The 24,218-nt window shown below is 50.6% G+C and overlaps 1 protein-coding gene across 1 annotated transcript; it reads right to left on the bottom strand.

Moving 5' to 3' along the window:
• Positions 1 to 592: 592 nt before the first annotated feature.
• LOC123346696 (zinc finger protein 585A-like) lies at positions 593 to 22,850 on the bottom strand. Its single transcript, XM_044984170.1, has 9 exons — positions 22,796 to 22,850; positions 22,106 to 22,219; positions 20,380 to 21,735; positions 20,033 to 20,109; positions 10,061 to 10,110; positions 8,063 to 8,150; positions 7,289 to 7,415; positions 5,805 to 5,918; positions 593 to 3,275 (listed from the first exon to the last, which is right to left on the bottom strand). Exons 1-9 carry the CDS (start codon positions 22,827 to 22,829, stop codon positions 1,150 to 1,152), a joined length of 4,086 nt encoding a protein of 1,361 aa, XP_044840105.1. The 5' UTR covers positions 22,830 to 22,850; the 3' UTR covers positions 593 to 1,149.
• Between the last annotated feature and the right edge of the window lie 1,368 nt (positions 22,851 to 24,218).

The raw sequence follows: 24,218 nt of genomic DNA, 5'->3' as shown, positions 1-24,218 counted from the left end.
TATCCACTAGGCAACGCTGCTTCCCTCTCAGAGGCTGATGCTGCTGTAGCAGAGGTGGGAAATCCAGGCTTCCAACAAAAGGCCCTGTGGGAATGAGTCCCTGCTAATGGTGCTGTCTGAATGCAGCGGGGGCAGGGAGAAGGGGCACAGGAGGTGAGTGATGAGGCAGCACCTCTCTACCCCTGTTCTCTCCCTCACCTCTTATCCCATCATCCCCAAACACTTGATACCCCAGCACCCAGCTCCCCCTGCTTCCCAGCTACTCCAGCCCCAGCCATTGAATCCCCAGTGTCCTCCCCACAACCTAGTGCCCTGGTGCCTTACCATTTGACCCCCAGAACCCATCGCCCTGGTGCCTTAATGGTTGATCCCCCAGAGCCCAGCGCCCTGGTCCCTTAACGGTTGATCCCCCAGAGCCCAGCGCCCTGGGGGATTTGGAGAGGGGAGGAGTTACCAGCCCCCAGGGACACTCCCCCTGCAGGGAACAGCTCCAGGTCAGTGGGGGAGCCCAGCCCAGGGGCTGGTGGAAGATGGGGGATGGGGACAGGTGTGTAGAGTGAAGGTGGGGCCTGGCCCAAGTGTCCTTCTCATCTCCATGGCAGGGGGATCCCGGCTGGGAGGGGAAGAGAGGGGGGGGACTTCAGCCAGGCAGAGGGGGCAGCTGGAGGAGTTTCTCTCTCTCCCTTCCCCCACCTGTGGCCCATCAGCTCAGCTGCCAGGGCTGCAGCAGGGAGGAGGGGCTGATTGGGGCTTCTCCTCCTCTGCTTGGGGTTTGCTTAGACCAGGCAGAGACAGAGGGTACCTGACCAGCTGATGCTCGGCTGCTGCTGGATCCTCACCCCAGCAATGGGCAGCTGGATCCTTGGGAGCCAAATGCCCCTGATGTGTGTGGGAACAAAGAGAATGGATTTTGGTCACCCTTTATCGGGGCCCTGTTTCTCTGCTGTGCATAGGAGTTTCTGATGTACAGTACGGAGTTAGTTCCTCTTGGCATCTTTTCCACACTGAGGACATCTCAGAGGTTTCTACCCTATGTGGATTTGTGAATGCCTGATACTCCGGGAGCACCAAATGAAACCAGATTCAAGGTCTCGCTGTTGTGTGGATGTGTGAAGTAAAACTGAATCTTTTCCTGCAGTCAAGCTGTTTTTAGGGTCTCTCACTCTTGTGAATGCTCTCATGTTTGGTAAGCTCTGAGCTCTTACTGAAGCTTTCCCCACAGTCAAGGCATTTATAAGGTCTCTCTCCCGTGTGGATTTTCCCATGTTTAGTAAGGTGTGAGCGCTGACTAAAACTTTTCCCACAGTCCAAGCATGTATGGGGTTTCTCTCCTGTGTGGGTTTTCTGATGCATATTAAGGGCTGATTTCACACTGAAACTTTTCCCACACTCGAGGCATTTATAGGGTCTTTCTCCTGTGTGAGTTCTCCTATGTTTAGTAAGGGCGGAACTTGCGATAAAAGTTTTTCCACACTCAAGGCATCCATAGGGTCTCTCCCCTGTGTGGGTTCGCTGATGTGTAATAAGCGTTGAACTCTGACTAAAACCTTTCCCACACTCAAGGCATTTATAAGGTCTCTCTCCTGTGTGGATTTGCTGATGTGTAATAAGCTTTGAGTTCTGAATAAAACTTTCCCCACACTCACAGCATTTAAAGGGTCTCTCTCCTGTGTGCACTCTCTGGTGTATAAGAAGTTGTGATGTCTGAATGAAGCTTTTCCCACAGTCCAAGCATTTATGGGGTTTCTCTTCCATGTGAGTTCTCTCATGTCTAATAAGGGCTGATCGCTCATTGAAAACTTTCTCGCAGTCAAGGCATTTATAGGGTCTTTCTCCTGTGTGGATTTTCCCATGTTTAATAAGGTATGAGCGCTGACTAAAGGTTTTCCCACAGTCCAGGCATTTATAGGGTCTCTCCCCCGTGTGGGTTCTCCCATGTTTAATAAGGTACGAGATCTGACTGAAAGTTTTCCCACAGTCCAAGCATTTATGGGGTTTCTCTCCTGTGTGGGTTTTCTGATGTATATTAAGGCCTGATTTCACACTGAAACTTTTCCCACATTCAAGACATTTATAGGGTCTTTCTCCTGTGTGGATTCTTCCATGTTTAGTAAGGGATGAACTTTCAATAAAACCTTTCCCACACTCACGGCATGTATAGGGTCTTTCTCCCGTGTGTATTCTCCTATGTTTAATGAGGGATCGATTTTCTGTAAATTTTTTCTCACACTCAGGGCATTGATAGGCTCTTTCTCCTGTGTGGATTTGCCCATGTCGAATAAGAGATGAACTTTCAATAAAACTTTTCCCACACTTAAGGCATTTATAAGGTCTCTCTCCTGTGTGGGTTCGCTGATGTGTAATAAGCTTTGAGCTCTGACTAAAACTTTTCCCACACTCAAGGCATTGATACGGTCTCTCTCCTGTGTGCACTCTCTGGTGTATAATGAGTTGTGACTTCTGAATGAAGCTTTTCCCACAGTCCAAGCATTTATAGGGTTTCTCTCCTGTGTGGATTCTCTGATGATTATTAAGTTTCGTTCTGTCAACAAAACGTTGCCCACAATTGAGGCATTTATAGGGTTTGTCACCTGTGTGGATTCTCTGATGCTTAATAATGTGTGAGCGCTGACTAAAAGTTTTCCCACAGTAAAGGCATTTATATGGTCTCTCTCCCGTGTGGATTCTCCTATGTTCAGTAAGGTATGAGTTCTGCCCAAACCTTTTCCCACAGTCCAGGCATTTATGGGGTTTCTCTCCCGTGTGGGTTTTCTCATGTGTATGAAGGGCTGATTTCACACTGAAACTTTTCCCACACTCAAGGCAGGTATAGGGTCTTTTTCCTCTGTGGATTCTTTCATGTTTAGTAAGGGATGAACTTTCGATAAAACCTTTCCCACACTCGATGCATTTATAGGGTCTCTCTCCTGTGTGGATTCGCCCATGTTGAATAAGGGATGAACTTTTGCTAAAACTTATCCCACAGTCAACACATTTGTAGGGTTTCTCTTTATTGTTACTTGTCTGCTGGTCTGTGACTCCCTTGAGATCCTTGCATCCTCCGCCACATGGTACAGATTCATCCAGTTTCTTCCTGGGATAGTTTCCCAGCTGCATCTCTGATCTGTGTCGATCTCCCCAGGCATTTCCCTGCTCCAAGCACTGGGAGAAATTCCCTTCAGCTCTGCTCAAAAACCTCTCCTGCGGTTCCACTTGCTCAGGACCTTCCTGCTGCTGATTCTCCACCTTGTTCTCACTCACTGTCCTATCACTTGCTGGGAGAGAGAGAATCCAGACAGGAGTCACTGCCTGTGCTGGGGGGAAAGGACAGAAAGGGGAATAGCAAAGAGGGAAAACACAACACAGTGATTGTTGGGGAGATGGAGACACTGGATTCTGCCTCCACATCCCACCCCAACACTCCCAGGGAAGGAAAGTGAGGGAGGAAATTCCCAACAGCTAACAGGATGTGGGGGGAAGCGCTGACTGATATTTGCCTGGATGATACGACATCTGCCTGTGTTCCCTGTAAGCTGCGGGCTTAGGCTGCCGCGAAGGAGCGATTCCAATGCGAGCACAGCTGGCAGCATGTGTTCAGATGCCCCTCCCCACAGGTTGCTCCATCCTGCAGATGCTCCTGGGATCTTCCTGCTGGCTGTGCAGAGCAGGGGTGGGAGGGTGCTGATGTCAGGGTGTCCCCCCCTCTCCCTCCCCCTGTACCCCATCTCTGCAGAGCAGGGTAGAAGGGACAGCCTGGCTCAGGAAGACTCAGAGCTGCTAGGGTCTGAGGTCTGAATGGTGGTGAGTGGCTGAGTGCCTTTCTTAAAGAGACAATGCACTGTTTCTGAGGGTATGGCTACACTGGCGATTTGCAGTGCTGGAAAGCCTCCACCAGCGCTGCAATTAGTAAGTGGCCACACCTGCAGGGCACTTCCAGCGCTGCAACTCCCTGGCTGCAGCGCTGGCCGTACACCTCACTCGGCATGGGGAATAAGGATTCCAGCACTGGTGCTGCAGCGCTGGTCATCAAGTGTGGCCACACACCAGCGCTGTGATTGGCCTCCAGGGTATAAGGTGTATCCCAGAATGCTTTTATAAATTACTTTCTTTGTTTTGTTATGCAGCCTCTCTTTGTTTTGTTGTGAACGAGCTCCGATCGGAGCTCCGAACAGAGCTCCTGTTTGCTGTGATCATCTGTACCTGGCTGTAAACAATCAAATGAGAGGCAGGCAAACAGAACGGAGCCGATCGAAGCTCCGTTGAACTGCTTATCTAAAAAAACAAACACTGATCACAGCAAACAGGAGCTATCCGTACCTGGCTGTGAACGATCAAATGAGAGGCAGGGGAAACAGAGTTGGATGCAGGCTGTTTGCAAGACTTTAAGGGTTCGCAAACATTTTGTGATTTTTCCAATCTCTCTCTTCCCCGCTCCCTGTCACAGTACACCACAGGGAGTGAGTGAAACAGCGGGGAGTCCGTGTTGGAGGCAGGCTGACTGCAATTAAGAGTTAAGACTAAGGGCTCATGAACATTTTGTGATTTTTCCAATCCAGGAAGCTAACACACAGTGTTGGCTCCAAAAATCCACTCTCTATCTTTCCCGCTCCCTGTCACAGTACACCACCCTCCACCCCCCTCTTTTGAAAAGCACGTTGTTGCACTTGAATGCTGGGATAGCTGCCCATAATGCAGGACTCCCAACAGCGCTGCTAATACTGCAAATGTGGCCACACACCAGCGCTGGTAGCTGTGAGTGTGGCCACACACCAGCGCTGCTCCTACACAGCTGGATGACCAGCGCTGCAAACTACCAGCGCTGCAAACCGTAAGTGTAGCCATACCCTGAGATTTCCCCAGCAGCCAGCTCTCTCTCTCTCTCTCTCTCTCTCTCTCTCACACACACAATATCTCTCTCCCCTACCCACATACCACATCTCTGCAGAGCAGGGGAAGGTAGACAACAGGGCTCAGGATGGAGTAGGAGAGCTTTCAGTGAGTGTCTTAAAGAGACAGGAGCCAGCTGGATTCTGGTCCCCGCCATGCAGCCCTCTGCCTTTGTGCCCCTGTGGCTCTTGGGACCCTCCTGCTGGTTGTGCAGAGCAGGGGCAGGGGAAAAGGGGTGCTGATGTCAGGGTACCCCTTCCCCCCTGCCCTTGTATCCCAGCAGGGGAGACGGAACAGCCCCACTCAGCGCTCTGAGGAGCCAGCACACATACACTGTCTGTGTCTCACACACACAGAGTCTCTGTCATTGTCTCACACACAGTCTCTGTGTCACTCACTCTCTCTCTCTCACACACACAGTCTCTGTGTGACACTCACCTCCTAACACATATTTGTATTATTGTTGATATTATTTCTTGGTACTTCCTGCAATGCACATATATTCTCTGTAATTTTATTCTTTCAAAGTGTTATTTTAGTGTGGTGACTGGTCTGTGCATTTCATAATTTTTATTTCTTTTACACTTAAATGTAATTCTTTGAGTAGTGAGTTCTAAAATGCCTAACCTGTCCTGGCTGGACTAATTATCCCTATGGTAACATTTAAAAAATATACATATTATATTTAGGTTTTTTGTTTCTACTGGTAGTGCACATAGGCACATTTCTCGGTACACACAAAATTTATTCTGCACATGAATGGAAAAAATTAGAGGGAACATTGCGTGCTGAGTGCAGCCCTGACCTCGGTGAGATGGGGCAGAACTGAGGGCTCTCGCTCACAGCACATTTTGGGAGTCTCAGCTTTTTCCTTCACTCACCAGACGATTTCTCTGTCAGTTTCCCTGACTCCTCACCTGTGTGGGTGCCTCTCGGGCTCTCCCTTTCCTTGGCGGCCTGGAGATCCAGGACCCACGGCTCTTCCCCTCGTTCCAGCCGGGCGATCAGGTCGGGTTTGGGAACGGGGAATCCTGCACAGGGGGTGAAATCAGGCAAGCTCAGGACGCATGGAGTCTTGGTAGATTATTTGTCACAAGGAACCCGTGTTCCCTGTAAGCTGCGTGCTGGAGCGGCCTCCCTGGAGTGATTGAAGTGCTGCGCAGTTGATTAGGCTCCAGAGCCGCTCCCATCCTGCAGGTAGCGTGAATTCAGGTCCTCCCCCCACCCCACCCCCCGGCCCCGCAAGGCAGCCCTCTGCCTTTGAGCCCCTGTGCCTCCTGGGACCCTCCTGCTGGTTGTGCAGAGCAGGGGCAGGGGAAAAGGGGTGCTGATGTCAGGGTAACCCTTCCCCCCACCCTTGTACCCCAGCAAGGGAGACGGAACAGCCTCGCTCAGCGCTCTGAGCAGGAGAGGGTCTGAGGTCTGAACCCCACACAGAGTCTGTTTCCCCAGCACCCAGCAAACACAATCTCTGTGTCTGTCTACACACACACACACCCACCAAGTGTCTGTCTCTACACACACCGAGTGTCTCTACAAACATACACACACACGGTCTCCACAGTCTGTGTGTCCACACACACACACACACACACACGTGTTATTGTTGTTTATTATTACTCCTTCGTATTTCCTGCAATGCACATATATGCTCTGTAATTTTATTCTTTCAAAGCGTGTTATTTTAGTATTTTGACTGGTCTATGCATTTCATAATTTTTATTTCTCTCTCACATTTAAATTTAATTTTTTGAGTTGTTAGTTCTAAAATGCCTAATCTGTCCTGCCTGGAGTAATTATCCCTATGGTAACTTTTTAAAAATATATATTATATCTAGGTTTTTTGTTTCTACTGGTGACGCACATCTGCACATAACAAAACTTATTCTGCACATGGATGGAAAAAAGTAGAGAAAACATTGCAAGGAACATTCCCTGAGTTGAAACTGACCCGACATGGGATTGTGGTAACAGACTTCTTGGGAGAAGCAGACATCCTGGGGTGGGGGTGTTGTTACACCCTCACTAGGAGGTCTCAGGATAGGTGCACTCTCGGGGACTAACTTTCACACACAGCTCGGGTGTTCAACTCCTGCCTATTTCCAATCCTGCAGAATCTAGAGTCCTCCCCACGGATGGAGCAAGGCGAACGGTGTGTGAAAGAGAAATAATACAGGCAGGGCAATCCCCTGCTTCTGGCCCCTGGACAGCTGGTAAGACAGGGATGAATTAGCCTGTCCATTAGGTTTCTGACTCCCCTGTTCCCTTGAACGGGGTGTATAGATCTCGCTCTGGACTACGCGACCCTCCTCCTCTAATCAACTGAGCAGGGACGAACCTGACCAGATTCAGACACGCAGACCCCGTGGGTTCTAATAGCTGAGGCACAGGAATCCCTTACCCAGCGAGGTCACCGTCTCATAGTTCTCCTGCATGACGTCCCTGTAGAGGGCTCTCTGGGTGGGGTCCAGCAGAGCCCCCTGCCCCTGGGTGAAATACACAGCCACCTCCTCGAAGGTCACCGGCATCTGAAACAACAAGAGTCCCCCACTCAGCACCTGCTGCCCCAGCCACAATCCCACTAGTCATGGGGGAGGAGGCCCAGAAAAGCAGAATCCCACCCCACACCCTGCTCAGAGCAGCCAAGCAGCTTCAGTGGGTGGGGAGAAGGTGAGAGCTCCTTGTCCCTCCCAGCTGGGATGACCAGACAGCAAGTGTGAAAAATTGGGGTGGAGGGTAATAGGAGCCTATATAAGAAAAAGGTCCAAAAATCAGGACTGTCCCTATAAAATTGGGACATCTGGTCACCCTACTCCCAGCACATGGAGCAGGGCAGGATCTTCTCATTTCCCACACACCTGCCAACCACAGGCTGATGCGGGAAGCAGAGCTCTGAGCCGGGGACAGGGACAGGAATCCCGACAGCTTCCCTGCGTATTTCACAGCAGCCTCTGGCCAGTGGGGTCAGGCTCCAGCACTGGGAGTCTGGTCAGTTTTCCCAGCCCTGCCCAGGGGGGTGTTTCCTGGTTCAGAAATGGGGGAATGTTCCCGCCCTCACCAATGGGCCTGTTCAGAAAATCAGGCTCCAAGCTGAATGTGTCCCAGCAGGTTTATCACACCCTGTCCCCTCCCCCTCTACAGCAAACCCCCCTGCAGCTCCCTGAAAATCCCCTACCTGAGCTGGCTCCATCACAGCCATTTCCCTTCCCTGTCCCCTGGAAGACGGGAGGATCTGGAGTGACACGTAGACGTGATTCCTCAGCCTGTCAGGGCGAGAAGGGTGATGGGGGAGGTTTCAGAAGGGGCTTGAGTCCATTTCACACCCCGATTCCCCCCAGGCTCTCTCCCTGCAGACAGACGCTCTGGACTCTGCCAAGGTGGGAAAACCTTCAGTCACTTTATCACAACACAGACCTGGCCCCTCCCACCAGCACTGAACCCCTGAGACACTTTTAAACCCTCCCAGGGACAGAGTAAGACAAATGCTAGAAAAGAGCAGAACCAAAGGAGCCAGGTGGGGGATCCCCCTGAGGAGGGCAACTCGTCCAGCTCCTCCCCTTGTTCCCAGGAGAATCAGTCTCGCTGTGTCACTGGGAGCAGCAGCTCTGGGACCCGCAGGCACCCGGGGAGCCCCTCCCCCTCCAGTACAAACTCACCAGCTGGTCCCTGAACGGGGCCCTTTGTGCAGAGTCACTGTCCTGCCCGGCCCCAGCCCTTGCCCCATCACCTGAAGGTCTCTGGCTCAGGAGCTGGTGTCGGCAAAGCCTGGGGCTGCCCCAGGGGCTAGTTCCAGGTCCAGCAAAAGTGCCCACCTAGGCTGGGCACAGAGTGGGGGGTTCATGAAGGTCTGTCCCTGGCGCAGCCCCAGCTGGGGAGCAGCAGTGTCACAGTCTGGGCTCTCAGGCAGAGGAGGCAGCAGCATCTGACCCAGGCAGCTCAACTCAAGGTCTCTAATATCATGGGCAGAGAGAGACACACACCAGCCTCCTCTGCTTCCTTAGGAATAACCGGAGCCCTCTGGGGGCAGCAGCTAATGACTGAGCTTCCCTGTCCTGCCCCTGCAGCCCCCAGGGACAGGCAGAGGCTGATCCCACTGTCCCATCCGCACTCACCCCCTGCAGGGGCGGCTCCAGGCACCAGCTCATCCCTGGGGCGGCAAGCCATGGGGGCAGTGTGCCGGTCGCTGTGAGAGCGGCAGTCAGGGAGACTTCGGTGGCATGTCTGCGGGAGGTGCACTGGTCCCGCGGCTGTGGCGGCAATTCGGCGGCAGGTACGCCAAAGCCACGGGACCGGCGGACCTCCCACAGGCATGCTGCCGAATCTGCGTTACCAGCCGGATCTCCTGCTGGCGCGCCAAAAACCGCCTGACTGCCGTGCTTGGGGTGGCAAAATACATAGAGCCCCCCCAGACCCCCTGGCAGAGTGAGCAGTGACTCCGGTCTGACTCCGGTGTGGCTGAGATCTGAATTCTACCCAGAAATCAGACCAGGGCCCTGGGCAGCCCCCAACACTCAGGAGACAGACCCCAAAATCATGAGTGTGTCTGAAAATAATACACTGGGAGCAGGGGGTGTGGGTGCGGGGGCGTGTTCGTGTGTGTGTGGGGGGGTCTAGATATTTGCCTTGTAGCTTCTGAGGCCTTAGGCAAAGTCTCCACCGACCCCCAAAGCATCACTGACTAGTTGCAGTAAAAGAATCCCCCTCTAGCTGCAGGGTGGGGCAGCCCCTCACCCTCTGCTGCCCCATGGGGTGGGGGAGCTGCTCTTGTATCTCCCCCTCTCCCCGACCCCTCCCTTCCCCAGCCAGTCTGCTCTTGCTCTGTCTCCCCCAAGCCTCCCCTCCCCTCTTTTCTCTATTGCAGCCTTGTTCCCATCTGCCCTATAAGTCTCCCGATTGTCCTGCATCGCCCCATCCTCCCTTCAGCGCCCCTCCACCCCCATCCCATCCTGCCCCCTGCATCCCCCCTTACCCTGACCCCCCCCCGGCCATCTTCAGCCCCCCACGCGTGTCTGTCCCGGCCCAGCCGGGCTCCCCCCGCCCCGCCCCCACCGGGGCTGGCGGCAGCTTTCCCGGGCCCGGGGCGGGAATCGCAGCCAGCTCCGCGGGGAGCAGCCTGGGGCCAAACCTCCCCCTGCAGCCCCGGGGTGCCGGGGGGGGGGCGGGTCTCTCTCACCTTCCCTCCGAGCGGGGCCCCCCGGGCGGGCCGGGCCGGGCTGGGGGCTCTGCCCTGGGAGAGGCTCCTGGGGGGGAGCAGCGGGAAGGGCCCTGCTGGAGATTCCCCTCTCCCGGCTGCAGCCAGGGCTCCGGGCTCCCAGCACCAGCCGCCCCCCGGGGCTCGGGGATCTCGCCAGGAGCCTGGGTCCAAAGGTCACTGCAGCGGCCGCGAGTCACTTCCTGCGGCCGGGCCTGAGCCTAGCGATCCTCCCACCCAGCTGCTCCTGGGTCCTAGCGATAAACCCAGCACACTGCGCTTCCCATCTCTGTGTCTGGCCTCTGTTACACTTGTAGACATTAGGGTCAGAAGGGCCTGTCCTGACCATCTAGCCCAGGGGTTCTCATGACCACATTTTTGATGCCCTCAAAGTGTTGCCAGCAGCTCTCGCTCGTGGCCGCTCTGACATTTTCCCCTAAAATACTTAATTAACTTTAGGGAAAAACAATAAATATGCACAGAGGTAAGCAGGGGACTGGTCCCGATATGGTGGGGAGCTTTGCTGGCTTATACACCACCCTGCTGGAATCTAGTAGCAGACGGATCTGAGTCCTCGCTCCTACTCCCTTCACCCAGAGGTCTGCCTGCCCCCCGGGACTCCCCTTCCACTCTAGTCCCTGAAACCCCGACAAGGCTGGGCCCAGGATTCATGAGGGGCTCAATCCCCCATTTTGTTGTGATCACTCAGGACAGGGGCTAGAGCGTCCCCACTCCTGGGGTGCTCTCTCCACTCCAGACGCTTACCTGACCTCTTCCCTGGCCATTGCATAGAGTTCAGAACAAATACAATTTATTAAACAACAACAAATAAGGAAAAAATGGGAAAGGTTAAAGGAAAAACCATCACCGCTCTGTGGGATGAACCACAAAAGTCCTGCAAGCCCTCTTGGCTGGAGATGTCTCCCTGCACTGGTTCCTTGTCCAGGATCCCCCCCTCGCTCTCCTCAGCTGCTCACTGCACCCAGCTCCAGACTGCCAGGGCCGCCCAGAGGATTCAGGGGGGCTGGGGCAAAGCAATTTCGGGGGCCCCTTCCATAAAAAAATGGCAATACTATACAATACTATATTCTCATGGGGGCCCCTGCGGGGCCTGGCGCAAATTGCCCCACTTGCTCCGCACCCACGGGTGGCCCTGGGAAAATAAACCTTATGCATCTCGGTACAAACCCAGTTTTGAGAAAACTTCTTTACACGGTATCACTGGTTCTCAGCATCAGCTAGTGCTAAAAGACACTAAAGCTCATTAAAAGGGTTGAACAAATATTTTCCATCAAAACTTTTTCTGGATCGAAAACTAGGGGTTTTTAAAAAGCAGAAAAAAATCACGGACAATGTCTGCTTTCCTTCAAAATTTGTTATGGGTTTTTTAATTGAAAAGCTGAGATTAGTCTGCCATAACCTGAATATGGTTTGGGGTTTCAGAAGTGTGTGGCCAAATATTTGCTGCTTGCTGTGTTTGATTGTTTAAAGAAGCAATAAAAAAATTCTACTTAAAAAAAATCCACAACTTTTGAACCACCTCAGTTTGTGACCAAACGCCTGAGCCCATCCAGTCAGAGATTTTTTCCAGGTTTCTGATACTCTGCTGGCTTCCTTGACTCTCATCTGTCTCCATAACTTTGGGTTCATTTAGATTAGAACATAAGAACAGCCATACTGGGTCAAACCAAAGGTCCATCCAGCCCAGTATCCTGTCTACCGACAATGGCCAATGCCAAGTGCCCCAGAGGGAGTAAACCTAACAGGTAATGATCAAATGATCTCTCTCCTGCCATCCATCTCCACCCTCTGACAAACAGAGGCTAGGGACACCATTCCTTACCCATCCTGGCTAATAGCCATTAATGGACTTAACCTCCATGCATTTATCTGTTTCCTAGAGACTGGCTCCATGGGGTCCCTCACAAACTGGAGACAGTTGCTGTGGGTTTGTCTTTAGTATAGACTATGTACATACACCACAAACTGAGCATTTGAGCTTGTTCCAGAATCTGGGATGAGCCTATGTTGTGAAAATGGAAATGCTCAAAATAGCACATGCATGTGAATGGACACAGGGTGCTAAAATTAAATTAACCCAGGGGTTCTCAAACTGGGGGTCGGGACCCCTCAGGGGGTCACGAGGTTATTGCTGGGAGTCATGAGCTGTCAGCCTCCACCTCAAACCCCGCTTTGCCTCCAGCATTTATAATAGTGTTAAATATATAAAAAAGTGTTTTCAATTTATAAGGGGGGGGTCGCACTCAGAGGTTTGCTATGTGAAAGGGGTCACCAGTATAAAAGTTTGAGAACCACTGAATTAACCCCTCTGGAGCCTCAGGGAATGCAGGGGAGGGGGGTCTCCCTTGGTAGGGTTGGGAAGGAGCTAGGTGGTGTAGGATATTGCTCTTCTCGTGTGATCCCTCCCCCAGTGGCTAATTTTAAATGAAGCTTCCCTCCCCTGACATGAATCTCCCTATGGCACTGAAATTAAATACAGACTATAATTTGGCATTTGAGAAGTGAAGGAGATGGCAGCCCTAAAGGAAAAGCTAACAGCTTGGCTCTTCTGCAAGCCTCAAACTGCTGAAAGACTTTACAGTAGGGAAGGCTGTGCCTCCCAAACAGCCTGGCTCTGCCCCCTGTCCGACCCCCACTCACTTCCTGCCCCGACTGCCCACCCCCCTCAGAATTCCTGTCCCATCCTGCTCCTTGTCCCCTCACCGTCCCCCAGAGACCTCCCCCAACCACCATCCCGGGACCCCACCCCTGCTCCCTGTCCCCTGACTGCCCCAACCCCTATCCACCCTCGTGCTGAGTCCTGACAGACCCCCGGAATGCCCACAATCCAACCCCCTCGTTCCCTGTCCCCTGACCGCCCCCCTCACCTCTGCCCCTCCCTGTCCCCGGGCCTCCCTGCCCCTTAGCCAACCTCCCCAGCCCTGGCCCCTTACCCCCAGCTCCCTCCTCACCCGGGACCTCAGTGCATCCAGGAGCTTCCCTCGACAGCTGCAGCGTGTCTCCGGTGAGGCCTGAGCTTCTCCCCACTCAGAGCCGCATGGTCAGGGGGCGGGGCTGCAAGCTCCAGGCTGAGCGGAGGGAGCTCAGACCCCGCTGGAGCTCGCAGCCCCGCCCCCTTACCACGCGGCTCTGAGCGGGGCGGAGCTCAGGCCCTGCCAGAGCCACGCTGCAGCGCTATCTAGGGACGCTCCTGGATGCGCTGAGGCTCCGGGAGAGGGGCAGAGGCGGGAGCCTCGGCTGTTCTCGTGGGGGCCCCTGCGGAGCCTGGGGTAAATTGCCCCACTTGCCCGCCACTCTGGGTGGTCCTGCGGACTGCTCCAGCCCCAGCTCCCCTCTGCCTCATCACTGCTGCTGCTGCTGCTCTGCCTCCAGCTCAGCTCCCTGGGTTGCACCTCTCTGGCTCTGGCTGCTGCTGCTCTGCTCCCAGCACCGCTCTGCTCTCTCCTCAGCAGCTCCTGCCCTGCTCTGGCCCCTCCAGCTTACAGAGAGGATGCGACCCCAGACTTCCTCATTGGCCTGTCCGCCCTGTCCATCAGGCTGACCTGGAGCATTGGCCCCTGCCCATTGTCAGTCTCCGGATCTTGAGGCCAACAGTCCCCTTACCCATATACACATCAAAGTTGTTATTTACTTATTGCTAGATAGTAAGGCTGCTGCTGTGAAAAGTGATATTTGTATGTTTGTTCATATTTTTCACAGCCTCTCAGCTAGCTACCTGGGTGGCCAACTTGGTCATTTTTAAAAAGCAGACACACCAGCAGCAGTGCTGGAACCTCTCCTGCCCCACCTCTTTCCCCCGAGGTCCCACCCTGCTCCATCTCTTCCCCGAGGTCCCACCCTGCCCACCTCTTCCCCATAGGCTCTGCCTCTGCCCTGCCTTTCCCCCACAAGGCTCTCCCAGTAACTGGACTTTGGGTGTCCAGTCACTAGATCTGACCAGACACCATCAGCTCCCCCTTTCGACTGGACTTTCTGGTCGAAAACCAGGCACCTGGCCACTCAAGTAGCGCCCAACGTGCAATAAGTTCTGGGAACACGTTGGGGACAACTTCTGCTTTCTTATGGTGGGGGAGGTATCTTGTGGCAACCGGGTTAGGCTCAGTTCTGACCAGGAGGGAGGAATTCGTTGATCTAGATGAAATTATCGTAAGGTGGATGCACGACTGGCTGAAAGACTGTACTCCGAGTAGTTACCAATGGTCTGGTGTCAAACTGGGAGGGGAACAGCCCATACCCCAGCTCCCAGCCCTGGGGAGGGGGTCCCACAGGTAGGTGCTGAGGGACAGCTGTCACTACATTCTGAGATTGTGTCAGCGCCCTGACACTGCCCTCACCTTGTGAGTACCCCCTCCAGCACCCAAAACTTCACCCTCCCCCAGCTACCCTCCTCATCAGCGTCCTTTTTGGGAACCTGGAATATGGTCACCCTAGTAACCAACACAGAGTACAATCTCACCATTCTACATGCACTGGTGTTACACGCATTTCAACAGCGTAATATTCAGCAGATCATGAGTTTTCCAATGATCCCTAACCAGGCATACGTTGTACACTATATACCATAACCAAAGACAAGTGGTGAGCATGGGGCACAGGGGGTTAGTTACAAGAGGGATGCAGTGTGGGGTGAGTGGGGCAGAGACAGTCTCTCTCATCCCCACACAGGACACTGCGGTAGATAGGGAGGAGGTTGTGATGGGTTCCTCCTGGGGTGCCACCTGGAACTGGGGTACCACTGAGCCCGCCTGACCCACCAGCCTGGCTTCCTATACCCTGTACTGCTGTGACCAGCCTGCCAAGCCCTCTCCCAGGCTTCAGTCTGCACTTTGCCAGCACACATACAGGTAGGGACACACCCAGCTGGAGTTCATACAGACTGTGATCAGCTCTGCATGGGAAGGCACAGCTAAGGCTCCTCCTACTTCCTGAGGCACACCCCTCCCCCACACCGGAGTGTAAACCCAGCGTATACCGTCTTCAAATTTAAGTGTAAGCTTATGAAATCTGCCCCCTCCCTCAATGCGGAGAGGAATATACATAGCTTTCTGCCCCAAGTTATGACTCTCACACACACTGTTTTAGACAAAGCAAACCAAGTTTATTAACTACAAAAGATAGATTTTAAGGGATTATAAGAATAGCAAACAGATGAAAGCAGATCATCAGCAAATAAACAAAGCACAATCTAAGCTTTATAGACTAAAGAGATTGGATGTGAGTAGCAACTTCTCACCCTAAATAATGGTTTAAGCAGGTTTCAGAGATTCTTAAGGGACCTGCTGCCCTTGCTTGCAGCTTAAAAAACCCAGGTATTCCTTTCACAGGCTAGAAACCCCTCTAGCCTGGCTTCAGCACTTCCCTCGAGTTCAGTCCTTTTTCCTCAGATGTTTCCCAGAGTCTCCTTTGGGTGGAGAGTCAGTGAAGAACCATGATGATGTCTCTCCTCTGCCTTAAATAGCTTTTTGTGATGGGAACCCTTTGTCTCCAAGTTTGGTTCTCACGCCCTTCGGTGGAAAAACACTGGTTTTCCAAGATGGAGTCCAGTACCAGGTAATCTAGTCACATGACCCTGCAGTGTCACAACAGTCATGACTCCAGGAATTCAGGAAGGCTTCCTGGTGGGAGATTAGCTTATTTTAAAACCTATTGTTCTCCCTAATGGCCCTTCCCAGCCAGCCATTTAGACTGATAATTAGAGCTGTCAATTAATTGCAGTTAACTCACATGATTAACTAAAAAAAATTAATCATGATTAATCACAGTTTTAATTGCACTGTTAAACAAGAGAATACCAATTGAAATGCATTAAATATTTTGGATGTTTTTCTACATTTTCATATATATTCTATCCTGCGTTATAACTGAAATCAAAGTGTATATTATTTTTATTCCAACTATTTGCAGTGTAAAAATGATAAACAAAAGAAATAGTATTTTTCAATTCACCTCAACAAGTACTGAAGTGCATTCTCTTTATCGTGAAAGTGCAACTTACAAATGTAGACTTTTTTGTTACATAACTGCACTAAAAAAACAAAACAATGTAAACTTTAGAGCCTAGAAGTCCACTCAGTCCTACTTGTTCAGCCAATCGTTAAGACAAACAAGTTTACATTTACAGGAGATAATGCTGCTGGCTTCTTATTCACAATGTCACTTGAAAGTGAGAACAGCAGTTCACATGGCACTTTTGTAGCCAGCAATGCAAGATATTTAAGTGCCAGATATGCTAAACATAATATATATATATATATATATTACATTTTGATTGAACTTCTTGGGACAGAATAGTATGTCTCCTGCTCTGTTTTATCTGCATTCTGCCATGTATTTCATGTTATAGCAGTCTCGGATGATGACCCAGTACATGTTGTTTGTTTTAAGAACACTTTCACTGTAGATTTCATAAAATGCAAAGAAGGTACCAATGTGAGATTTCTAAAGATAGCTACAGCACTCGACCCAAGGTTTAACAATCCGAAGTGCCTTCCAAAATCTGATGAGGTGTGGAGCATGCTTTCAGAAGTCGTGAAAGAGCAACACTCCAACATGGAAACTACAGAACCTGAACCAACAAAAGAGAAAATCAACCTTCTGCTGGTGGTATCTGACTCAGATAATGAAAATGAACATGCATTGGTCCACACTGCTTTGGATTGTTATCGAGCAGAACCTGTCATCAGCATGGATGCATGTCTTCTGTAGCAGTGGTTGAAGCATGAAGGAACATAAGACTCTTTAGCACATCTGGCACATAAATATCTTGTGACAGTGGCTACATCAGTGCCATGAGAACGCCTGTTATCACTTTCAGGTGACACTGTAAACAAGAAGCAGGTAGCATTATCTCCCACAAATGTAAACAAATTTGTTCGTCTGAGCGATTGGCTGAACAAGAAGTAGAACTGAGTGGACTTCAGGGTCTAAAATTTTACAGTTTTATTCTTGAATGCAGTTTTTTTCCACATAATACTATATTTGTAAGTTCAACTTTCATGATAAAGAGATTGCACTACAGTATTTGTATTAGGTGAATTGAAAAACACTATTTCTTTTGTTTTTTTTACACTGCAAATACTTGTAATAAAAATAAATATAAAGTGAGCATTGTACACTTTGTATTCTGTGTTGTAATTGAAATCAATATATTTGAAAATGTAGAAAACATCCAAAAATACTTAAATAAATGGTATTCTATAACTGTTGAACAGTTCAATTAATTACATGATTAATTTTGTTAATCTTGCGATTCACTGCAATTAATTTGTTTAATCGCATGATTAATCATGATTAATTTTTAAATTGCTTGACAGCCCTATTGACAATCTTTTGACTAGTGAGCGTTCCCCAAGTGTAAACACATTTCTAATACAGATGCGTAGCCAATATTCCTAACTTGAGATACAAAAATAATAGATGCATACGAATAGGATAATCCTAATCAGTAAATCATAACCTTTTCAATGATCTGTCACATGACCTATGTTGTAAAAAATATATCATAGTTATGCTATAATCATATCATAATAGTATTTCTGTGAAGAATATGCGATGCAGTGTCACACTGAGCAGCTGGACTGTCAGGTTCCCCATCTCCCTTTGGCCTCAATGCTGGGTGTTGGCCTGGCTTCTGTTGACATCCCTGGCTCCCTTCTTGCCGGTGCCCAACCTCGGCATCTCAGCAATAGGGAGCTGCTGCCCCTCCCCCTATCATTTTTGGGGGTGTCGTTCATGGTCCTTTAAATTTCAGGGGCAGCTTCACACGACACTCACGATCCAATTCAAGTTTCTCTCTGGCACTGCTGCAGTGAGTTCACAGTTCTTAGCCTCTGCTGTCTAGCTCTGAGGAGCAAACCCAGCAGTTTCCCAGCTCTGTTCCCCCCATCTTCCCCCCCTCCAAACGGTATCTCACATCACTTCAGGGATCAGGCAGTAACTTCATTCCCTGTTTTAGACTCGGGCTCGCACACTGTGAATGTATCTCGCACCATCAGTGTTTGTGCTTAGAAACATTGATCACAGTCACTGTTCAAACGATACAAAAAAAAAATCTCATGACAAAGGGTTAGATAAAGATCAAAATAAAATCTAAAAAAGGACTATTCTGGCAAATGATCATTTGTCTTGTGAAGGCCTCAATGAATCTGACCTACATCCTATCAAACTAAACCAATATCAAAGTATGAGACTAAATGGTCTTCACGAAGAGAGAAAAACCCACAATCCAGGGTAGGCTATAAAAAACTTTCACGTTCATAAAGTGAAATCCCAGAGAATCATCAATCTCAAGACTCAAAATCAGGAAAATAAATTTACCCATTTTCTTCTGAAGTGGCTAAACTGGCTTCACTTCTCACCTCATTATTTGGTTGTACTAGTTGCAAAAGTTTTAGCATCAATATAATTAAAGAAAGAGAAAGAAAGACAAATTTTCCCATCTACAAATGATCTGGACTAGCCTAGAAAAAGCCGGGAAGCAATTTTACCAACCATGGGAACAGGGCTACAAGATCTGAAAGGTCAAACTGTGCTTTAGGTTCAATGGGATTTCCCCACCCACTCCTAGGTCTGTGACACTTCCCTCTCCAGCCCTCTGATCATAGACATCAAATTTGTGATTCCTAAGCACGGAGAGCCAGGGACACGGTGGTAAAGTGACACCTTAGGAGCTGGAGGGGTAGAACGGGGACAGGATAAAACTCTCTTTCGCTTGGACAGAGGCTGCTGTGTTGAGAGTGGAGCGTGATGGTGATGGGGGAAGGAGGGAATCCCTGAGACTCATCCCATTGCCCTGAGATAGCACAGAAGCTAAAACATCACATTTTACTGTCCCTGCTCCCCACTTTTTTAGCATGTACTTAATTCTTGTGCGTACGGGAGAAAATGTACAAACACTAAATGCTTTTCAGCAGGGCCTGGTGTAATGTGGGACTATCTGGGAATGAGACAATCCAGCCCCAACGGGGGAACTCAGGGATTAACAATCACTCTGCGAATGGGAGGGGATCAGAACAGATAAGTAAGGGTACGATTTTATTATTGAGGTCGCAGAACTGAGGCAGTCTGTGACTTCCAGAGACCTCCGTGACTTCAGCCCGTGGCAGCTCAGAGCTGCGAGGTCCCTCTGCCACCCATGGCAGCCGAGAGCTGCCCCCTGGAGCTCTGACCTGCTGAAAGCCATGGGGTCACCCCACAGCTCCTGGCTGCAATGGGTGGCTCCCAGAGCTCTGAGTCACTGTAGGCGGCTGTGGCCCCCCATAGCTCCCAGCTGCCTTGGGTTGCGGGGCGCCTCCGGAGCACCATGCTGCAGGTGGCTGGGGAGGGGAGGCCCTCTGAGACCCCAGCTAGAGCCCCTGCACCTCCCCACCTGACATGGGACCCCAGAGCCCCAGCAGTGATAGGTGCTGGAGCCTTCTCCCTCCCCATTTTGTCACAGATATTAGTAGTAAAAGTCATGGACAGGTCACAGGCTTCTGTGAATTTTTCTTTATTGCCTGTGACCTGTCTGTGACTTTTACTAAAAATATCCATGACAAAATCTTAGCTTTACACATAAGATGCTCAAGAAGAGTTTACACTAGAAAATCTGGTGCAGGGTCACAGAGATGTGCTGCCTAATCCTGACCACATTTCCTACCATAGACACACTCAGAGGCTGATGCTGCGGAGGCAGAGGTGGGATCTCCAGGCCTCCCACAAAAGGCCCTGTGGGAACCAGTCCCTCTCGGTGGTGCTGTCTGAATGCAGCGGGGGCAGGGAGAAGGGACAGAGGGGCTGAGTGAGGAGAGGCAGCACCTCTCTACCCCTGTGCTCTCCCTCGCCTCTTATCTCCTGATCCCCAAACACTCGATAGCCCCAGCACCCAGCTCCCCCTGCTCCCCAGCTCCACCACCCCCAACCATTCAGACCAGGCAGAGCCAGAGGATCACTGACCAGCTGCTGCTCGGCTGCTGCTGAATCCTCGCCCCAGCAATGGGCAGCTGGATCCTTGGCAGCCAAACACCCCTGATCTGTGTGGGAACGAGAAAATGGGTTGGTCACCATTGCCAGCCCCAGTCATTTTCCTGCTGCATGGAGAAGTCTCTGATGTCCAACATGGTGTTAGCTCCACTTGGAGCATTTTTCCCCCTGAAAACATCTCAGAGGTTTCTTCCCTGTGCGGATTTGCGGATGCCTGATACTCTGGGAGCACCAAATGAAGCTTCCCCCGCATTCAAGGTTTCTCTGTTGTGTGGTCACTCATGTGTGTCTGCACTCAAGCTATTCCTAGGGTGTCTCACCCTTGTGGATTCTCTGATGTTTGGTCAGCTCTGAGCTCTTACTGAACCTTTCCCCACAGTCAAGGCATTTATAAGGTCTCTCTCCCATGTGGATTCTCCCGTGTTTAGTAAGGTATGAGCGCTGACTGAAAGTTTTCCCACAGTCCAAGCATTTGTAGGGTCTTTCTCCCGTGTGGGTTCTCTGATGTGTAGTAAGCTTTGAGCTCTCGCTAAAATCTTTCCCACACTCGATGCATTTATAAGGTCTCTCTCCTGTGTGGGTTCTCTGATGTGTAATAAGCACTGAGCTCCGAATAAAACTTTTCCCACATTCACAACAATGAAAAGGTCTCTCTCCTGTGTGCAGTCTCTGGTGTAGAATAAGTTGTGACTTCTCAATGAAGCTTTTCCCACAGTCTAAACATTTATGGGGTCTCTCTCCTGTGTGGATTCTCTGATGAGTGGTAAGTTTTGTTCTGTCAACAAAACTTTTCCCACAGTCAAGGCATTTATAGGGTTTGTCACCTGTGTGGATTTTCTGATGCTTAATAAGGTGGGAGCGACTACTGAAATCATTCCCACACTCAAGGCATTTATAAGGTCTCTCTCCTGTGTGCACTCTCTGGTGTATAATAAGTTGTGACTTCTGAATGAAGCTTTTCCCACATTCAAGGCATGTATAGGGTCTTTCTCCTGTGTGGATTCTTTCATGTTTAGTAAGGGATGAACTTTCGATAAAACCTTTCCCACACTCAAAGCATTTATAAGGTCTCTCTCCCGTGTGAAGTCTCTGGTGTTTAATAAGATAAGGCTTCCTACTGAAGCTTTTCCCACAGTCTAAGCATTTATAGGGCTTCTCTCCTGTGTGGGTTCTGTGATGTGACATAAGGTGTGATGTCTCATTAAAGCTTTTCCCGCACTCCAGGCATTTATAGGGTCTCTCGTCTGTGTGCAGTCTCCGGTGTGTAATGAAGTGCGACTTCTCACTGAAGCTTTTCCCACAGTCCAAGCATTCATAGGACTTCTCTCCTGTGTGGGTTCTCCAATGTTTAATAAGGTTTGCACTGAACTGGAATCTTTTCCCACACTCAAGGCATTTGTAGGGTTTCTCTTCATTGTGACTTGTCTGCTGGACTGTGGTTTCCTTGGGATCCTTCCATCCTCCATCACATTCAGAGGATTCATCCAGTTTCTTCACAGGATAGTTTCCCAGCTGCATCTCTGATCTGTGTCGATCTCCCCAGGCATTTCCTTGTTCCAAGTGCTGGGAAAAATTCCCTTCAGCTCTGCTCAAAAACCTCTTCTGCAGTTCCACTTTCTCAGGACCTTCCTCCTGCTGATTCTCCTCCTTGTTCTCACTCACTGTCCTATCACCTGCTGGGAGAGAGAGAATCCAGACAGGAGTCACTGCCTGTGCCAGGGAGAAAGGACAGAAAGGGGAATAGCAAAGAGGGAAAACACAAGACAGTGACTGTTGGGGAGATGGAGACACTGGATTCTACTGCCACATCCCACCCCAACACTCCCAGGGAAGCAAAGTGAGGGAGGAAATTCCCACAGCTAACAGGATGGGTGGGAAGTCGTGACTGATATTTGCCTTGATGCTATGACACCAGGTGACTGCTGCCCTGACCTGGGTGAGATGGGGCACCCAGTTGAGGGCTTTCACCTACAGTAAGTTTTTGGGAGTCCAAACTTTTTCCTTCACTTGCCAGATGTTTCTGTCTCAGTTTCCCTCATTCCTCACCTGTGCAGGTGCCTCTCGGGCTCTCCCTTTTCTCAGCAGCCTGGAGATCTGGGACCCACAGCTCTTCCCCTTGTTCCATCTGGGCGATCAGGTCAGGTTTCAGAATGGGGAATACTGCTCAGGGAGTGAAATCAGGCAAGCTTAGGGCGCATGGAGCATTGGTAGAGTATTTGTCAAAAGGAACATTCCCTGAGTTTAACCTGACCCTACATGGGATTGTGGTAACTCAGACCCCTTGGGAGCAGCAGACATCTCGGGGCTGGGAGGGAGGTGGTGTTACCCCCTCACTAGGAGGTCTCAGGGTAGATGCTCTGGGGGACTTGCTGACACACACACAGAGTTTGGGTGTTAAACTCCTGCCTATTTCTAAGCCTGCAGAACCTGGAGCCCTCCCCACAGATGGTGCAAGGTGAACGGTGTGTGAAGGAGAAATAATACAGGCAGGACAATCCCCTGCTTCTGATCCCCTGAAAGCTGGAGAGATGGGGATGAATTAGCATGTCCATTAGGTTTCTAACTCCCCTGTTCCCTTGACGAAGGTATAGAGATGCAAGTCTCTCCCTCACTGCAGCAGTGGACTACGTGATCCTCCCCCAAATCCAACTGATCAGAGAAGAACCTGATGAGATTCAGATGTACAGACCCCACGGCCCACGGCATCTAATAGCTGAGGACACGGGAATCCCTTACCCAGCAAGGTCACCATCTCGTAGTTCTCCTGCATGACGTCCCTGTAGAGGGCTCTCTGAGCGGGGTCCAGCAGAGCCCCCTGCCCCTGGGTGAAATACACAGCCACCTCCTCGAAGGTCACTGGCATCTGAAACAACAAGAGTCCCCCACTCAGCACCTGCTGCGTGAGCCACAATCCCACTAGTCACAGGGAAGGTGGCCCAGAAAAGCAGAATCCCACCCCCACCCTGCTCAGAGCAGCCAGGAGGCTTCAGGGGGTGGGAGAAGGTGACAGCTCCTTGTTCCCCAGCACACAGAGCAGGGCAGGGTCTTCTCATTTCCCACACGCCTGCCAGCCACAGGCTGACACGGGAAGCAGAGCTCTTGAGCCGGGGACGGGGACACGAATCCCACAGCTTCCCTGCGTATTTCACAGCAGCCTCTGGCCACTGGGGTCAGGCTCCAGCACTGGGAGTATGGTCAGTTTTCCCAGCCCTGTCCAGGGGGGTGTTTCCTGGTTCAGAAATGGGGGGAATGGGATGTGCCTGTTCAGAAAACTCAGGCCCAGGCCGAACGTGTCTCAGCAGGTTTATCATACCCTGTCCCCTCCTTGCCTCACCCTGTGTTTTTCCTGCCCCTACCCCCCCTACAACAACCTCCCTGAAAAATCCCCTACCTGAGCTGGCTCCATCACAGCCATTTCCCTTCCTTGTGTCCTTGAAGCTGGGACAATCTGGAGCAAACCGTGGACGTGATTCCTCAGCCTGTCGGGGCGAGAGGGAGGTTTCAGAAGGGGCTTGAGTCCATTTCACACCGTGATTCCCCCCAGGCTCTCTCCCTGCAGACAGATGCTCTGGGCTCTGCCACGCTGGGAAAACCCTCAGTCATTTTATTACAACACAGACCTGGTCCCTCCCACCAGGGCTGAACCCATAGGGGCACTTTTAAACCCTCCCAGGGACAGAGTCCTGTAGCCAATTATTTTAGTTTTTTGGTCATTTATTGTGTGATGTTATGATTAATTCATATGTTACATCATATATAATCATTTTGTTAAATAGAGTTAAATTGTAGGATTATAAAAGTATAAGATTGATTCGTAGTAGAAGGGACAGGTTTGCATTAGGTATCTAAGTAAGTAGGATTGAAACGCAAGGCCTACAGGTTGAAGCTTGTAAGATTTTAGCTTAGCACCAAGGCCTAATATGGCTAAGAAATGCTGACCGAAGTACATCACTGAAGAATGACCCGATGCCACAAGATTACGGGCAAAGATGTACCAGAGGGTAATATTGTGAAAAATTAGCCAGAAGATTAATTTTTAAATCACAAAAATGTTATAATGGCACAACTTTTTCCAATACGTGTCTTAACCACAGGATATAAATTGTGTGTCAATGCTAATGAGACTAAATAGAACCTATCCGACCAATAGAAATTGGGG

This window comes from Mauremys mutica, chromosome 12, assembly GCF_020497125.1.
Source record: "Mauremys mutica isolate MM-2020 ecotype Southern chromosome 12, ASM2049712v1, whole genome shotgun sequence".
NCBI lineage: Eukaryota > Metazoa > Chordata > Testudines > Geoemydidae > Mauremys > Mauremys mutica.
This window is presented reverse-complemented; position numbering and strand designations above follow the sequence as displayed.